Here is a 17,890-nt window from a genome sequence, read left to right on the forward strand (position 1 = left end):
TCTTTCAGTGGTTCTCCGTGCAGCGCCACCACAGGCAAACAGGGGAATTGGCTTTTCAAAGGGTTTGGTTGGTTTGACACAGAGCAGTGTGAAAGCGAACCACACCAATGTTCTTCCACAATCAATTTTGTGGATGCTAAATTGTCCCAGATATATTGCTGTTTTGTGATCATTTTTAAATAATATTATGAGAATGGCATAATAATGCATGAACACATTCTCGAATTAAAACCCTAAAATGTGATTATGAGTAAAAATGTTTAAAAAAACAATCCCCTCAAGAAAATCCATCCAAAACTCCTCTATAAACTAAGAAGTACAACCCTAATTGTTCCTGTAGAGGAAACATGCATTTATCCTGTTTGGTGACAGAGCATTAAAGTCTTCATCTTTAAATCTCCTTCTAAACATGTACATAATCTCAAAACTGTTAAAAATAGCCCGAGGTGTGGTTCTGGTCTTTTTTTTCCTCCTCTTGCAAATTATAATTATCCAATTCTGCCTCGGTTATTTTGGTTCTAGTTTACCTCTTCAATTAAAATGCTTTAAACACAGGTTGAAGACAGAGCCATAAGTGGAAACTCATTCCGTCACCTAGATCTAATAAAAATAGAGTGACTATATTAAAATAAAATAATGAACAATGTCAGTGTGACTCCGACAGGAAAGGTTCAAATGGAAAAAGTGAACAGTGCTTCACCGTGATCCATCCAGGATGTTACCCTTGAAGGTGCAATTACACAGCACACAGTGCTTCGCAGGCACACACCCTACTCCATTTTCCAACCCATTTATTTTGTAAGGTTACAATTTACACTAAAGCATTTCTGACCAAAACTGCATCATCATGCTTGATGCTGCACAATTGATCTGCTCCAACAATTTTGCAAGCAAGACCCCTGGTGAAGGTTTTAGAACCAAATCTTCTCAAAGAAACAACAATGTGCGTTTGTGCGAACAAACAGGGTTGCTTCTGGCTACTGATTAATTAGGGGATTAGCCAGTTGACTGAAGGTAGGCTTTTTACATGCTGTTGACATCCCAGGATTTATTCAGTGTGCCCAGCATGCACTCCCGAAGGTCTGAGAGGGGTAAGCGAGGACCTTAAATCGTCAAAATGTCACTTTAATTCCAGAAAAACATGCTGATAAGGCTTTTGTGGCTTCACAGTTCTCCAACAACTACCTCATGCCCAGCTTGTGTAAGCTGCTGAGCTAGACTGCAACCAGAGCTGCTTATCATGCTTCAGTGGGAGGCAGACAGGAGAGCTGGACACAACACCTCAGATTTCCATCCCAATATCACGACTGACCGGCACCGAGAGCGACTCCACTCAGAGAAACCATCTCGCTTAAATGCCTCTGCATTAGTGACTCAGCCATTACATAAAAACAGGTACAGGAGGTATTCATCATTACTGCTCATTATACACTGCAAACAATTACCAACAGAAACGTAACCTTTGCACATTTCTGAGAAAGAGGTTTTAGTGAAAGATTTCCTGATATTAAAAGATGAATGGGAATCTGGCTGATGGTAACGGATGATCACGTTTGTGCCTATGGGTCAGTCCCAAACTAAAAATGTTACATACTACTCTGGAAAAGAATAAAAGACCACTTAAAATTATCAGTTTCTCAGATTTTACTTTTGATACGTGTATGTTTTTGTAAAATTAATATTTTACTTTTTTATTCAAGGAACTAATGACAACATGTCTGCAAAATTACAAGCAAAAATGTAATATTTATTTGCAGGAAATAAGAAATGGTCAAAATAACAAAAAGATACAGTGCTTTTAGACCCCAAATAATGCAAAGAAAACAAGTTCATATTCATTTAGAAACAACAATACTAATGTTTTAACTCAGGAAGAGTTCAGAAATCAGCATTTGGTGGAATAACCAGGAGGTTTTCAATAGGGTTCAGTTTTTTCAGAACTGTATTTAACCATTAACCGGGCTGCATGGTCAACAACATTCTTTGGTATGGAAGTTGTTACTGAGGAAAGAAAACATTAAAATGTTGCTAAAGCAGAACAAGCACATAGACGAGTTATGTCTTAATTAAAATAATATTGGAGTTGAATGCTGAAAAGGTAACGTAAAGATGGAAAGCAGGCAGTGACTGAAGCATTCATGATTGGAAAAATAAAAAATGTCAATAATCAGACAGGAAAATATTTAAACTCTGGACCAGAGATCTTCTATCACAACAAAAAACAGCTTAGTATGACTAATATTTGAATTGTTGAAAAAGAAATGAAAAACAAAAACTTAAAAAGAAAACTACTTTCTAGAAAATGTCAATAGAAGTCTAGAGAAACACTTTTAGTGGCTGAAGGTATCATAACTCTTTCAGGAATGAGCAATAAAGACAAAGTTTTCATTCTATCGACAGAAATGATAGAAACGAAAAAAAATCATCATTAATTTTTTGCATAAGTCCACCACGGCTACCTTAAGTAAAGTAATTGTGCTGTTTCATGTCGAAGTGTTTAGTAACGCTGTTGTTGAATTTGCAGAAGAAAAACATACCAGCCAAAACGCATCTTACATTTTGGGGAGTAAAACATAAACAGACATCATTCCTGTAGTTCAAATTATAAAATTTTGATTTAAGGCAACCAAATCAAAGGGTCAGTTTCTAAAAATTTTGGGGTATATTTTAAATTATTTGATTTTAATGGAGAAAGTAACATGTGTAGTAACACATTTGTCATGTTAAAATTGACAGCAATAATTGCATAATAATTTCTTTATTTTTTATTCTATGAATTTTCCATCCTACATTTGTTTTGTGTATATTTATGGGTAATTGTATATTGTTGTCTTAATCCATAATAAATAAGTAAAATTAGTGAAAAAGTATTTTTGTCATCCTTATTTAACTGATATTGAACACATAATGCAAGTCTCCTTCATATCCATCTGTCATGAAAAATATTTAAACTAAAAATGTAAATTTTCACATTTATACATCAACAAATATTAGTTTTACGACCTGTTTTTTTTTTATATAATTAGACAGACTATAAATTCATTACTCTCAGTCCCTGTAAAACGCTGCAGTGTATGGACAAGGCTGACACACAATGCACAGTGGGGCTCTGTTCATCCTCCTAGACAGTCACTCCAATATCAGCCTCCGACAGAAACACCCTGCACTGTACAATAAGTGTCAACACTACAGCATTCACTTATTGCTGTCCCACAAGATTCCCAGAGATATTACAGCTGCTCATCGTGGCCAAAGGGAGTAATCACTGCGGAGAGGATTCTACGGCTAATTATCACTCATAAACTAATGATAACAGAAGTGATTGTAAGAAGTCCACCTCACCCTACTGTCTCACTGTGAAACACAGGAAAGGAAAAGAGGCTAAAATCCAAGCTGGAAGGGATCAATGGCATTTTTAAGATAAACTGAAGACAGATGGAGAAATATCGGATGGCTAATTTAAACATTCAAACAGTTTTTTCTCCCTTTGAGATCCCGGGATCTCCCCTAAAACGCTCAGTGTATCCTCGGTCACATAAAGGTCTGTCAGTTAGAGAAAACACGCAGCTGGACTGACGGTCGTGTCGACAGGGCCTTCCAACAAAGGCAACCTTTCAGGACTGTTTCTCCCTTCTCTCTTGCCTTTGCCACTACGTTTACAGCAGCTGAAAGGAGGATAGGCGTGCAACACATCTGTCTGATCATGTGCTCACAGTGGCATTCCCCTTCATCCCAGCTGCAGGAAGGTGTGCCTCAAAGGGCAAAGCGACTACACAAGAAAAACAGACAATAAAAAAGGTCTCAACTAAACGCCAAATACTCTTCCATAAACTGGCGTTTACAATCTATAACAAACAAGAACAAAGAGATTAAAATCATGCAGCCATATCAGAGTAATAAATAAAGTCACTTTCCTGGCTGTATGGTAAATCATCAACCTTTATTCAGGCAGTCAAAGTAATAAATTATACCATTATATTTTTACTGAGAAGACAAGTCATTTAGATTTTACGTAATCAATGTGTTAAGATTAACATTTGCTAATTTCTTTTTTCTACGAAGACCAAAAAAAAAATGCAGCACTATGCCAACTGATCAATTGAGTCTGGGGAAAACAGATGTTGGTCTCATGAACTAAAACAACTTGAAAATTAATGCATAAATAATTGCCTGACAGCAAAGAGCTCCAGAACGCAACCACAAACTCTGTCGAGTCAAACCCTTTTCATTTTCCCTGGCTGCACTGGCGCAGCTAACATTTGTGCAGTCATGAATATTTTTTTCCTTTCTGTTCAAGTTGCAAAAATAAAAGACAACTAGACAAGTTCAGGGCTCAGCCTCAACCGGTCACCAAGTCCTATTCTGCCTGCAGTTGAGTCAGGCACCATTAAGGCCTCCCAATCCAAACTGGTTTGTCTGCTGAACTTAGTACCAACTTCTCAGATTAAATGGAGTACCCATATTGTTGTTGAGGATATAACTCCTAAAATATTATAACGGCTTTATGTCAGCAGTGGTCCAAGGAGTCTTTGTTTTTTCCAGTGGTGGACTAAATTAAAACACAAGTTATAAAACACTAATCATAAACATTAGTCCTGCTAACATTAAATAACTACACTAATACAGTATTTAGCAGAAGCTAATGCTAAAGAGCTAAATCCAAATTATATCTGACCTCAAAAGACTACAACCCTCAAGCACCAATGTAATTCTGACATAATTTGCATGTTCCATGATGCACTCAGATATTGTATGTATTTTTATATCTTGTTCTCTACTGTCAGTGTTTCATTTTGTTCCTGTATGTTATAGTTACAGTGAGGAAAAACTTGTAACTTTATTTTACAATTAAGTGGTCTTCTCACACTTCAAAATAAGAGCATGAATACAAACAACTAACTACTTGAAGAAATCTTACAAGTTGACATCCAAAACTTCACAGATCTCAAAATTTACTCAAATGAAAGTTTACAAAGCAGTAAATTAGTGTTTTCTATTTTATATGAAAAAATTAATTTAGGAAACGCCAAGGGCGCTAAATGTTTTCAAAGTTAGTTAAAGCATTAAATAAAATATTTACTCTGCTATTAGAACATTAGTGGAAGTGTGCAAACCGTTGGTGTTTAGTCAAAAACATTATCATGATGAACATTGGGAATCTGCATGATGGTCCCTCACATGTTCTCTCTGTGCAGTTGTGGGTTCTCTCTGGGTACTTTGGTTTCCTTCTACAGTCCTGCTGACTAGAAGATGAAAGGTGAATTGACTTCTCTAAATTGCATGTGTGAGCAGGTTTATATGTACTGAGTGTCCGTTTTCCATAGGATGAACTAACGACCTTTACAGGATATATGCGCCTCCCACTCAATGAGAAGGGCACAAGTCACCACAGCATAACAATAAATGGGAAGAAACAATGACTGGACAGATGGAGGTCAAAAAACCAGTGGTGCAACTTCCTTAAAAATCCCCAAGAAGAGTCTCAGATGTTCACTCGACTTCAAATGTCACATCTGAAAACCATTAAAGAAGCTTAGAGGTTCTACTCTGCTTGCAAAAATAAGGATCTTAACGATGACTGGACTGCGTTTGTGCTGCAGACATCATAAACTCAAATTCTTGATCTGGGAAACACAACATATCACCATAGCAATAACAGTGTACAAAATATTAATATCACAAAGGTCTGAAACATTGCAGTAAATGTATTGTTACTGTGTCTAATACTAATTTTCTACTGAATTGAGTTTCATGGCAGTAAATGTTCAAGATGATAAAGTACAAAAAGTATCTACTTCAATATTTACCAATATTATCACCACTGCACGATCTTTAAAACTTATGTGGCCCTTTAGTTGTTATTGTAATAAATAACAGTGACATTAATAAATGTCAGTTACCTGTAACAAATTGATGGTGAGTGAGTCATGAGCAACACGCTGCACAAAGACGACACATACGATGATTGTTCATTTAATTTGAAGCAGAAGCTGAACTAAATTTTTCCCCAACAGTAGAAATGTCTCCTTCTGGCCAGATAATGCCATTCTAATTAAATTTTTCATTTAAGCTTTGTTTTTATACAGCCAACTATTGTCCTTTCTACACTGACCTGTTTTAGATTTAAAACAGATGCTGTTTGTGTTTGCTGATGAAAAGATGGGAAAAAAAACATCAGCAAAAAAATCATTTTTGTATATTTCAAAACCATCACATCTCTACATCTCTAAATTGCATTGAATTGTTAATCCCCAAGTAAAATGACAAAAATGTGACTCTTCAAGATATCCAGTAACTTAGTAGGCAAAGTGATAAAGGAACGGTAAACAGTCTGGGTGCATCCAAATGTTGCAACTTACTTAAAACCCAGAGCAAAACATTAGTCAGAAGACTTGCATCATCAAATTCCCTTTTATGATGCCAAGACTCTGTAAGCATTATTTTAGATTTGACGCGTAATTGAGGTGACAAACAGAAAAGGTCACAGTGTGGTGCTAAGTGCATGTTCATTTTTTTGTTGTATTCCATAGGGCACCCCCTAAAAAGATTTTATTTTAATTTTCCTCTGTGGATTAATTCAGGGTTTTTTTGACTGAATTGAAATAAATGTAAATGTTCCAAGTTAAAATCAAGTTTGAAGATGAAATTTACAGCAAAAAAAGCCTGTTTTCTTCCTAAGAACTTAAAAATAACTTGTAAAAATACAAACGTGGCCCTGCTTTCATTGGGTCTTTCTAGAGTCCAGAATCATCCTCTCAATGATTCATCCAGATAGATGCTAGTGGGACTACAAGGTCCTGGCGGCAGATGAAGATGGCACTGCTGCTTGTTCCAGATATAGCTGGACACTACAGAGGTAAAAATACCCAACAGATGGGAGGATCTCAAGCTAAAGGGGCAGAGGCAGAGAGTGCAATTAAAGATTTCAGGAGAGCAGAAGTGCAATTATGGCTTTGTGCCAACCACAGAGCTTTTGAATGCCCATGCACACATCCTGGCATCCGTATGAGAAAGACGGATGAGGAAACATACATGGAAGTATCTGTAGGGATAATGACGAGCACACCAAGAGTATGGACACTACACTAAACCAGACTTTCAGTTTCATGTTTCTGACATTAAAGTGCTCCTGGGGAAGAACGTATGACTGATCAGAAAACAATCCAAACTCTACAAGTGGCAACAGAAATGATGTTAAGAGAAGTAGATGTTCAGAGGAAACTGTTGGGTAATCAGAAAGCCAACAAGCCTTGACATTTCATGTGGTTTCACCGAAATAAACATCACCAATACTGAACAGTTGTTTAAGGCATTTAACAAGGTCCTTCAAATGTGTCCCAAAGCATGGAAATGAAGTTTTATGTAGTCTGGATAAGAATATATAAGAATACATTTATCAGAACAGTTTAATCTGAAATTAACTTTATAAATGACTGGATTTACATGGTGTACTGCGAGTTTTATCGCCCTCTTCTTTGCCATAACAGAGGCAGAAACGCTCATGAGGTCCAGATGTGGGAAAAAGACGGACTCTATTCACTTCCTGTTTCTCTGCGTCACTTAAAAACTGCTGCATTTTAAAATCAAAACCACTTTCAGGCTAATAAAATTAGCAAAGAAGCATTTGTAACATTGGATGCAAACTATGCAGACAGGACAACAGCAACTGACTGGAAAGTTTCAAAAGTTGAGCACTTACCAATTTGATGGCCACATATTCATTAGTGTAGAGGTTTTTGCCCAACCTCAGTTCTCCAAAGTTACCGCAGCCGATTTTTTTGCCCACACGAAAGTTCGGACCAACCATTAGAACTCCAGAATTGGTCCCTGTACCCCTGCCGCCAGTCCTGTTGGCCGTCGACTTAGACATCTTTTTGCTTTCCTCTGTCTCTCCTTTGCCCCCTCTCTTATCAAAATCCATAAGCTTGTGATACCCTGGCCTCTCCACGGTTATTCTCCAGCCATGCAAACCATAGAAACTCCAACAACAGTAATGGAGAGTGCTTTAAAGAGGGAGACAGATATCACAGAACAGAGGAGAGGCGTTGCTGTTAAAAAATCCCGCGCACACTTAAACAAGCCGACACAGCAGCTGAAGTGGCCTGTGTGTCAATCATACAGCTTTTTTGAGAATGTTGGTTATAAACAGGAGCTTCTTTCTTGTGGATTTCTTGACTCCAGTCTCATTCCTCGGCCCGATGAAAATGTCGGGTTTTGCTAAGCTGCTCCCGCTGACGCACATACAACGGTAATCATGAAAAAGCACTCCAACGCGTAGCTACTGCTTCCACAAGGCCACTTGGGAACGTCATTTGGAGCGCCGCCTTCCTTCTGGTCAGCCTTCATTCACGCAGTGGAGACGCTCCATGTTGCACGGCTACGACTGGACTCAACCCAAAGGTCCAAGGAACAGCAAAACGGAAACAGCTGGGACTGATGGCAGCCTGTCTGAAAAAAAAACAAAACACAGACTAGTCAGTTTATAGATTGAGAAAATGTTTTTAAGAGCTTGCAACAGCCCACGTCATTATAAGTGGCTTAAACGTAAAGGTTATCTGAACTCAAAGTTATTAATCTCCCTTTAAAAAATGAAAAAAAGAAAATAATCCATTGCTTCTATACATACTTTTCACCGATCACATGAAACTGGAAAGTATAAGCATTTGCATTTTTCCCCATCAGCAGGTTGACGCATAACTTTTAGTGAGATGAAAAAAGAAAAATCCCCACCGTTTAGTTTGTGAGGCAAATTTTCAGTGAGCCATGCAAACATGCCTACATTCCTGGGGCATTAAAGTTCTGGTGAATGAGATCTACATGAAACCGTTTCCCAGTACGTCAGCTGTCACTAAAGCGTACGATGGCGTCACAACTTACAACAACCCCCCGCCTCCGAGGGTCCCTCGTGTCCCCGAGGAGCCCAGGAAGGCTGAAACTGTTCCAGTTTTTAAATGTAAACCAAAGACGCATCTTTTAAATATTTAAGGATGTTATTTTTTTTGGTAAATTTGCAATACCGTTTATTTTTGAATTAAGGAAATATTTTTATTGAGTTTTTTTTAATGGACGTATATTTTTGGGGCGAGGTTTTAAGCTTTGGATAACCACTTATTAATTTTTTTTTACTGTATTTGCTTGCTCTTTTTATTTATTTTAGATTTAAATTACCTCTAATTTCACACTCGTATTATAAATGTTATATTACTAATTGTTATATTTACATTTACTAATGTTGAACACTTTGGATGAGAGAAGTTTCCCAACATCATGCTTGTAAATTTTTTTAATTAAAAAATACATTATGTAAATATATATATTTACATAATATATATATTTATTATGTAAATATAATAATATATTTATTATGTAAATATAATAATATATTTACATAATAAATATATATTAAATATATATTATTTATTATGTAAAATTAAATACAAATTTAATTTTACAAAATTAAATTTGTAAAATTTAATTTTCATTTAATTTTACAAATTTTCACCAGTTCCTAAAAATCTTTAAAAAAATATTTTTTCAGTACACATACACATATATTGATTTTTTCTTTCTTTTTTTTTTAGAATTATGCTTAAAAGTTGCTAAAAATGCTCCTTCAGACTTGCCGTCTTGTTCTCTGCAAACCCCACACATCCTGGACACAAACTATAGACTATAGGTTGGGGCTACAGATCACATTTTGCTAGAAACCTATGACCTCTTAAAACTTACCTTAAGAAATAAAATGTGTGAATAGTCTATATCTGGATACTGAAAGACCAACATAAATCATATATGTTAATGTGAAGCTGTACAGAAACTACTGCTTTTAAACTAAGAGGTGGTTGGCATTGATTTTTAACAAAAATCATTGAGGTAAAATTATTCTGTTACTAACATACTAATGTGAAGTAGTACAATTATTACTCAAGGTGAGAATCTCAAGAGCCCATGTCTACTTTGTTTGCCATTTGCAGGGAAATTGGTTCTGCTTTTCACCTTTAAAGGCTCCACATTCTAATGAAAGGTGATATAGAAATCCATTTTGATGTATTGATTCATTCAATATAAGCACATTTTATTAAATTGAATAACTTTAAATTAAGAAGTAAGGGGAAAATTTTTTTTAACCTAAAACACAAATTATAAATTACTACAAAACACATGAAAATCTGGTTAACAATGACCAGTTCTTAAGTCGTTCAGGTCATTTTTTCAGGAATAATAATAATAAAAAAATAAAAAAACCTTTTACTTCAATATCAAATTATGCTGACTGTGGCTGCTTTGTACTACTGCTGAAATAAGAGCTTAGTGCTTACTGGTGCAAAGCAAATTCAATAAAGCAATCAATACAAGCTAAAATATTCCACAGAACATCAAACTGATTTTTTTTACCCAATTAAAGTCTATTCAGTAAAATTCCATATAACATGTGCAACTCACAAAAATAGATAATACTTTCATTTTGACGACTAAGAAACATTTTCACTCTCAGGTAACATTCTAAGTTATTCAAAATGAGTTCTTTGGAGTCCAAATTGTGAAAATAAAAATACAAATTTGCACTTGAACATTGATAAAAAAGTGCAAACATTTTTAGATGAGCTCTAACAAGTTAGAGCAGGAAGTTGCAATATTAATCTCAACCATCTTTTTCCAGATTTCTGTAGGTAACAGTATTCAGATCACATCACTAGCTCCACTGTGTCTATGATCCTAGATGCTTTTGCTGATAAGGAGCGCAGGTAATGCACGCAAAAGCTACGGCCAGCAACTCTTCTCTACCGAAAGGCACTTACACAGATCAATGACTGATGTAATGCCTCATTTCTTTACATAATTTGCATCACAGGAAACCGTCCAATTTGATGCATTCGGAAACCGTCTAGTCTACGGGTAACTCAGTTACATCTGGGAGACAAAAAGTAAGCCCTCCAGTAAACAACGCCACAGTTTGTCAAACTCCAAATCAAATATGGCACCTTGTTTTATTGTAATTAGTAGGATTACTGAAGCCTGAAATGTTTTAAGGATTCACAGAAACGTCCACAGCAAACCTGTGAAGGTCAACAGTTCTTTATTGCTGCCGTTTTCACACCTGGGGAACAGAAAGGACTCTCAGCCCTGCGTGCCATCAGTCATTACCCTGCCATGTCTTCCTTGTTGTGTAACACACGACTGATACTTGCAGAAGGAAGTAAGATGAAAATACCTAATCTGGTCACACGATCGATTGATAAGAGGAATTTAAAAAAATGAAAAAGAGCTAATTTCAAATCAAAATAAACCAGATGATATAAAGATGATCGTTATGCAGATGATTATTTTACATAACTGCAATAGAATAATCCCCGTTTATCATTTCAAAATAAGATATCGAATGGATTGAGGGGATGCTCAAAAAGAATGAATAATGCACTTTAATGAGAGCAATTAAGTTCATGTGAAATGAAAAATAGAGTAATAAAATGTTCAACTAATCTGATTTAGTAAAGTGACAATAAAAATGACACAGAGGAGCAAATGGTAGAGAAGCTTTCTAGGCTGGCAGAAGAATTGCTTTTAGAAACAATTGGACACATTGGATTAACTTATTCTTGGTTTTAGATCTAGTCTTGCAGATCTCATCTAAAAAAAACACACATAAAAAGCCACATGGTAAGATAAAGACAGTTTATAATCAGCGCAGACACTGAGTCAAAAAGGAAACTGCTGGTAACGCTGTTTATATCTGTAAAGAACTTGATAAATAACAGGATTTTTTTTTTTTTAAATCATACTTTAGGAAATGTTTAGAGATTATTGGCAAAACTGTAAAGATTGTAATAACTTGTCACATGTAAAATGTGTCTGCCTCATTACTTCTGTTTCTGGTCATTACGGGAGATGAATCGCACAGCTTTGATAACCAGGTGATTAAAATATGTTAGATCAGCGATTTAATGTCTGCAGCAATGAAAAACCATTTCTGAAAATAAAGACGATTAATTGATTAATCTCCAAACCACAATTTAGAAACAGTGACTAAAGTTAAGATTATTTTCAACCAATCTGGTCAGGTACACAGAATATAATTTCTAAGATGATAAATATAAGTACAACAGTATCAATGATCACACGGTTGCCAACATCTTGGTGATAAAGTCTAACAATGAGCTCATATTTGCCATTATTGTTTGTTGATTGCTGAAGTTTGTTTGTGTGTGGAGGGAGCTAACAATTAACATTTTGAATGGATGTTTATTTTTCTAATAATAAAAAAAAGCTCTGAAACAGGTTCCTTCCAATGCATTCAAAGCAATTTGAATAACTAGCTTATTTTATAGACCTTAGACAACTTGAAGGTCTCAATCCAAGATGTCTGGATTTAACAAATATAATCATAACCTAAAATTGCCCAGGTTTCATCGTGATATACTGTTATTTTACGTATTACTGGCCATGTTTTAGTGAGCAAATGTTACATTTTTATTACAAACATAGCAAAAAATAATAAATAAAAGTTTCTCTTGGCTGATACTGACTGATACTTTCTTTGAGGTCTGACCTGGTGAGACGAGTTTCTCTTCTAAAAACTATAATCTGCTACAGGTTTCCAGATAGAAGTGGCCGTTTTGATGCCAACATAAAATGAAAGATTAAAGTGAAGAAAATGTCATTATTATTCCCATTTCTGCATCTTACGATTATGAATTTAATATAAATTTAAAACACATCAAATTATGCTGATTATTGATATATTTGCAGAACATTTTGAGGGGGTGGGATTTTGTGATTTGTATAAATTTTTAAATGCTTTAACTGGCTGATTTTTTAGTCGATGCACAATATTTTTATTATTTTAATGTTTTATAAAAGATCCCTCAGAGTGAATTATTTGTTTTGACATAACTCTGTTGAAGATGATGCTAGCAATGTACTACTTATGTAAACAAAGAGGATCCAGTTGGTACTAAACACCAGGATTTTCTTTTGCATGACGATGGTATTATGTTTGCTACCTTCAGTGAGTTTGCAGCAATGGTTTTGATTCCAGTTCCTTGATTTGCGATAGTAACTACTGTGCCCACATCTCCAAAAATGCTTTCTATTGTGGGTCAGAGTTTTGAGAATCCCTGTAGAAAGCATAAAGCCAACACTCAAAACTCAAGTTGTTCAAATTTAACACAAAAGACACAAAGCAATCCTATTGAGATAAATACGATTGCTTTTTCAATCAAATCATAGGTCAGGAAATGTTTGACGGTACCTATATAAAGCACAAAGAAAACAAAATTCAATTTATTCAAAACGTATCTGAAGACCTGAGCAAACAATAGCTCAAACATAATACGTTTGTCCAAAAATAACTAAAATCTACAAATACTTAAGCCAACCTCTACAAATCCTTATAATTGTGCAATTTAATAGTTAGAACATCAAATAGGCCTTAATATGTATCAATACTCACATTGGAAATCGACTTAGCACTACAGCATAGACTAGCATCTGCTTTAAATAAGGAACTTGCAAAAACCAGGAAGGAAGGAAAACATAAATGATGGATGAATGGAAAAATGTAAAGTCCATTGGACTGATGGATGGTTGGGCAGAAAGACTTTAAAGTTTTTAAATCCAACTACACACTGTTGTAGATCTAGATAATAACACAGTTAATATGTATTCAAACCACGAAAATGTATAAAACTCAATTAATATTTGCTGAAAAATTTACTTCTACAATCGAAAAAGAAAATTCTGAAATAAAACAACGCAAATTATGCGGTGAACGTTTATTTTTGAGTCACAAGTGTTTATTATAAACCGAGGGACATAAAACAAGATTATTTCTTATCCTAATATGCTGCAACTTTCCCCTTCTTTCTCCTACATACAAGCGAGAAGAGAAGTTATTCTAATAACATCTCATTTGAAATGTTTTTGACATATATTTTGAACATTTTGCTAACATTTTTACTAACATACACACTGGCCTTTTAGCGAATGTTTAGGGAAGCTAATGGCTAACAAGCTTCCGAAGCGCGTCTAACAGCTGTCATTTAGCTTTAGCTTCACGTAATCCCAAATGCTTGACTTTACTCTCGACACCAGCTTTAGAAACTCCATAATAACAGAAAACTGTACTTTAAAAATATCTCAAAAACAACAAGTGAGGCTTCACCGATACGAAAACCTAGCGTTAACCACGGACAAGGCCAGATAGTACGATGCTAAATGGTTAGCTTCAAATCGCTCAGTCGCTGATAATTTCTTACTACGAAACTGTAGTCTACGACATATAATTTCAGCAGCAATTCTTTGTTATTGTGGTAATGTCGTTTATTTTTAATGTTTACATAATTTTTTAACATACGAAAAGGGCTAAGAAGAGCTAGCAACCACAAAAACACCGTGAATTTTGGCCCAACGTCTGTAAAAAAAAAATAGAAAACAGCTAACCTTCTTACGTTAGCTACGCTGATAACAACTTAGGAAAACCACCACAGCTTACCTAAATGTTAGTGACCAAACTGATCAAATAGAAGCAAGAGGGGGCATAAAATATTCATTGACTGACATCCCCAATGCTACCGAGCTAGTTAGTTAATGCTTTATAACTGAAAAATAACAACGTCCCAAACGACGTCGCGAGAAATACGACAAGATACTGTGGAAACGTTAAGAAACTAAAAAAGAAACAATTTATTCACCTGAAAATGTAGTTTCACGGCTCAAACTTCGGCTACGGATCTTACCCACAGCACTACCGGGCAACTCCTTAATCCTACCAGCCGAAACTGCTCACCAAGCGGCGCAGCCTGGATCTCAGAGACATTTTAGCAAACTAGCTCACGGAACGCCGAACCGGAACGCTCACAAACGGAGACACTGGGTCACAAAACACTCGCCCTCCATAAAACAACTTTAGTCGTCAAAATACAGCGTGTTACCTTGTAATTTTCAGCTATCGAAACCCAGTCGAAGTCATGGTTGTTCGATCGTTGGCTTCTTTCCCGTTTAGCTCCTCTTGTCCCCAAGTTGCTATGATTTCACAGCGATGAAGTTGGTGTCTGATTTTTAGTTTCCTATTTGGTAAAGGACTATTCCACCCGATTTAAAGCTAGCCAGACCAGATTTTCTACAAAATACACCCAACTCGAATTCAATTTAGCTTGACATCTGTAAAAGAACATGCCGTGGCAGATTTTTTTAATGGTTTTGCTATTTTTTTGTACATCATTTCTGATTCACTGTTCAATATAGCCTTCCAAAAACACGCCTCTGATGACATCACATGAGGCATGAGACAATGGTACAGAGGACTTAAAATAGAAGTATAATTTCTATTTTTATAACTTCATTTGTATAGTCCAATTCCCAAAAATATATTTACTTATATTTGGTACAACTACAACTTTAAATTGATTTTATAAACATATAAATCTAGCTCTGTTAGATCTGATTTGGTGTTTTGTACATTTTTCTTCATAATTTGGTTTGATTGAGGTGTTGAATGTTTGGACATTTATTCCCTCTGATTTTAGGTGCTGTCCAACTAGAAGATTTTTTTCTTTTACTCCTTAAGTTTTGGATAGTTGTCAAAAATACATCAATGGTAACATTATTGATTTTATAACTTGGGGCTCCTAATTAGCATCTACAAAGCTCAAATAATTCCCGAACTACCACCCAAAACTCATCCATCTCTTCCATTGATCACAATGGGTTAGGATCATTCCACCAGCCCCAGCTGTATAACCATAAGACAACGTGGAGATTTAAAGAGGAGTAGCAAAAGCAAATGAGGTAGATTAGCAGTTCTTAGCAACAACTGATGGTGATCAGGACATATTGCTAAGACTGACTGCTGCTGGAGATTCTTCCGGGTCACAGCATCACCGTCCACAATGACATTTTGAAGAGATGTAGATGAGATTAGTTATGGCAGCATACTTTATGCAAAAGATAAATAAAGCATATTTTATGTATACAAAAGAGAAATTAAATGTATCTAAAAGAGAAATTAAATTGCAACATTTAATTTCTCTTTTGGATACATAAACTATTTTTGAATTTGATTTTTTTATTTTATTTTGTTTTACAATAAAAAGTGACTAGAATACAAAGCTCTCTGGCACATCACTGCAAATTAGAAAACATAATTTATATTAGTAATTTACTTCAAACTGAAAAAGCTAACAGTTTCACACAGATTTATATATTTCAGGCTTTCATTTATGTTTGGTTAAACATAATTGCTTTCTTTTGTCTTACTGAAAAGTCAAAATTCAGTTTCTCAGAAAATTAGAACAATATTTATGTTAAAGAAATGTTACGCCTAAAACTATCCTGACATAAATACCTGCTGACTTGACAATAGTCTTAAAGACAAGAAAGGTAAGCCTCAAAACAAAATGGCTTAATGACGCAGTTTGATTCATTAAGGAATAAAAACATCATCATCTATGAGCTGTGAAGATTTGACTTGTCTATTTGTCTCTAAGCAGATAATTCAAGCAGATTTTAATTCAAAAACACCAAAAAGTATTAAATATTTATGTTTTTATTTTGATTTCCAACTAGGATAATAGTTTAAAGAACCACAAACATTGTTTTAAAGATTCTGCATTTAGTGTAAAACAATTCAGCTCATGTCTTACCATCTTAAATAGTTCAGATTTCGAGCTAGGCTCGAAAAGGCGAAATCTCCCTTTACACAAGTGCTGAGTCGGAAGCTTCAAATCGGACGCTAACTTCAGCGTCGGTACGATTTCACTGTGGTCTCTTTAAGCCTCAGCTGCGCAGCGTCACGCTTATTCTCTCTGCACGACGTTACGCAAGCAAACTAACTCAACTGGTTTGGAGAATACGAAAAAAGATCTGGAATACGCAGGAGCTGCTCTAAACTGGTTGGGTTTAGTTGGTAAATTTGTGCTTTTAATGCCACGCATCAAAGGAATACGAATGAATGGAAACATGAAGTAAAAAAACTATTGTGATAATATTAGAGTTTAATTTAAATGGTGTATATTTAGAGAAATAATTAAAAACTTATTTTTGTGATGCACAAAAATATGCACAAAATATGTTTTTAGTGTATTCATCTAAACAATAAGTTTGTTCATCCCTTGAATAATTTTTCCATCTTGTTATTTTTTTAAACATGCATGCATATTTTCAGATTTTTTTTAATTTTTTTAATGAACCATGTTTCTTATTTATTGAAATAAGAAATCCTGTCATATCTTGATAATTTATGATATTGTCTTGCATTGTTATTGTGACAATGATCAGCCTAATCTTACCTTTTAAAATAATATATTTCAGAAGTAGATTTTCTCACGTGGCAACAGTTAGTTGAGTTTGTCAAAACAAACTGCAGAGGTTTGTTTTAGCATGCTGAAACCAGTTTTACTATCAGTACTGCTAAGACTCACAAAGCTTAAAAAAACAGAGAAGAGGTGGATTTGTTTAATTTTATGCCTTCATGCTGCAGCACTGAGTCACTTAAAAGTAAGCCTTTCTAAAACATTTTCACATCATTTGAAACCGTATTACACACCACTGAAATATTTTTAGCTGTTGGCTAAAATAAACGGAAACTAAGAGTCCCAAGTTAATACGTGTAAGTAAAAGTAAATTACATCAAGCTTATCTTGACTTATGACAAAAACACAGTGAGTAAAATTTGCATTGTAAAAAATATTTAATCTTTACACACACAAAGAGAAGTGAAAGAGAAGTGACATTAAGCTAGCTTTTCACTCTGACACCCCAAAATGAAATCAATAGAGATCTGCAACCGTTATGATCCAAAGAGATATTCTGGCTTTCAAACCAGCTAAATACATTTTACTAGAGCCATACATGATCTTTAAAAAACAAAACTTTAGATTTTTGACAGAGGAAA

At 35.1% G+C, this 17,890-nt stretch overlaps 1 protein-coding gene across 13 annotated transcripts in view; it reads right to left on the bottom strand.

Moving 5' to 3' along the window:
* csnk1g2b (casein kinase 1, gamma 2b) overlaps positions 1-15,062 on the bottom strand; it is a 43,955-nt gene extending 28,893 nt beyond the window's left edge. For 4 of the 13 annotated variants that reach the window (XM_044130551.1, XM_044130547.1, XM_044130549.1 and 1 more), the window contains exons 1-2: positions 14,931-15,062; positions 7,700-8,448 (exon numbers count right to left, since the gene is read on the bottom strand). In XM_044130551.1, the coding sequence (XP_043986486.1) occupies positions 7,700-7,921 (222 nt within the window). In that variant the 5' untranslated portion in view covers positions 7,922-8,448; positions 14,931-15,062. The other 9 variants (XM_044130548.1, XM_044130539.1, XM_044130541.1 and 6 more) reach the window with 9 other exon arrangements.
* Between the last annotated feature and the right edge of the window lie 2,828 nt (positions 15,063-17,890).

Source organism: Gambusia affinis, linkage group LG10, assembly GCF_019740435.1.
Source record: "Gambusia affinis linkage group LG10, SWU_Gaff_1.0, whole genome shotgun sequence".
NCBI classification, from domain to species: domain Eukaryota; kingdom Metazoa; phylum Chordata; class Actinopteri; order Cyprinodontiformes; family Poeciliidae; genus Gambusia; species Gambusia affinis.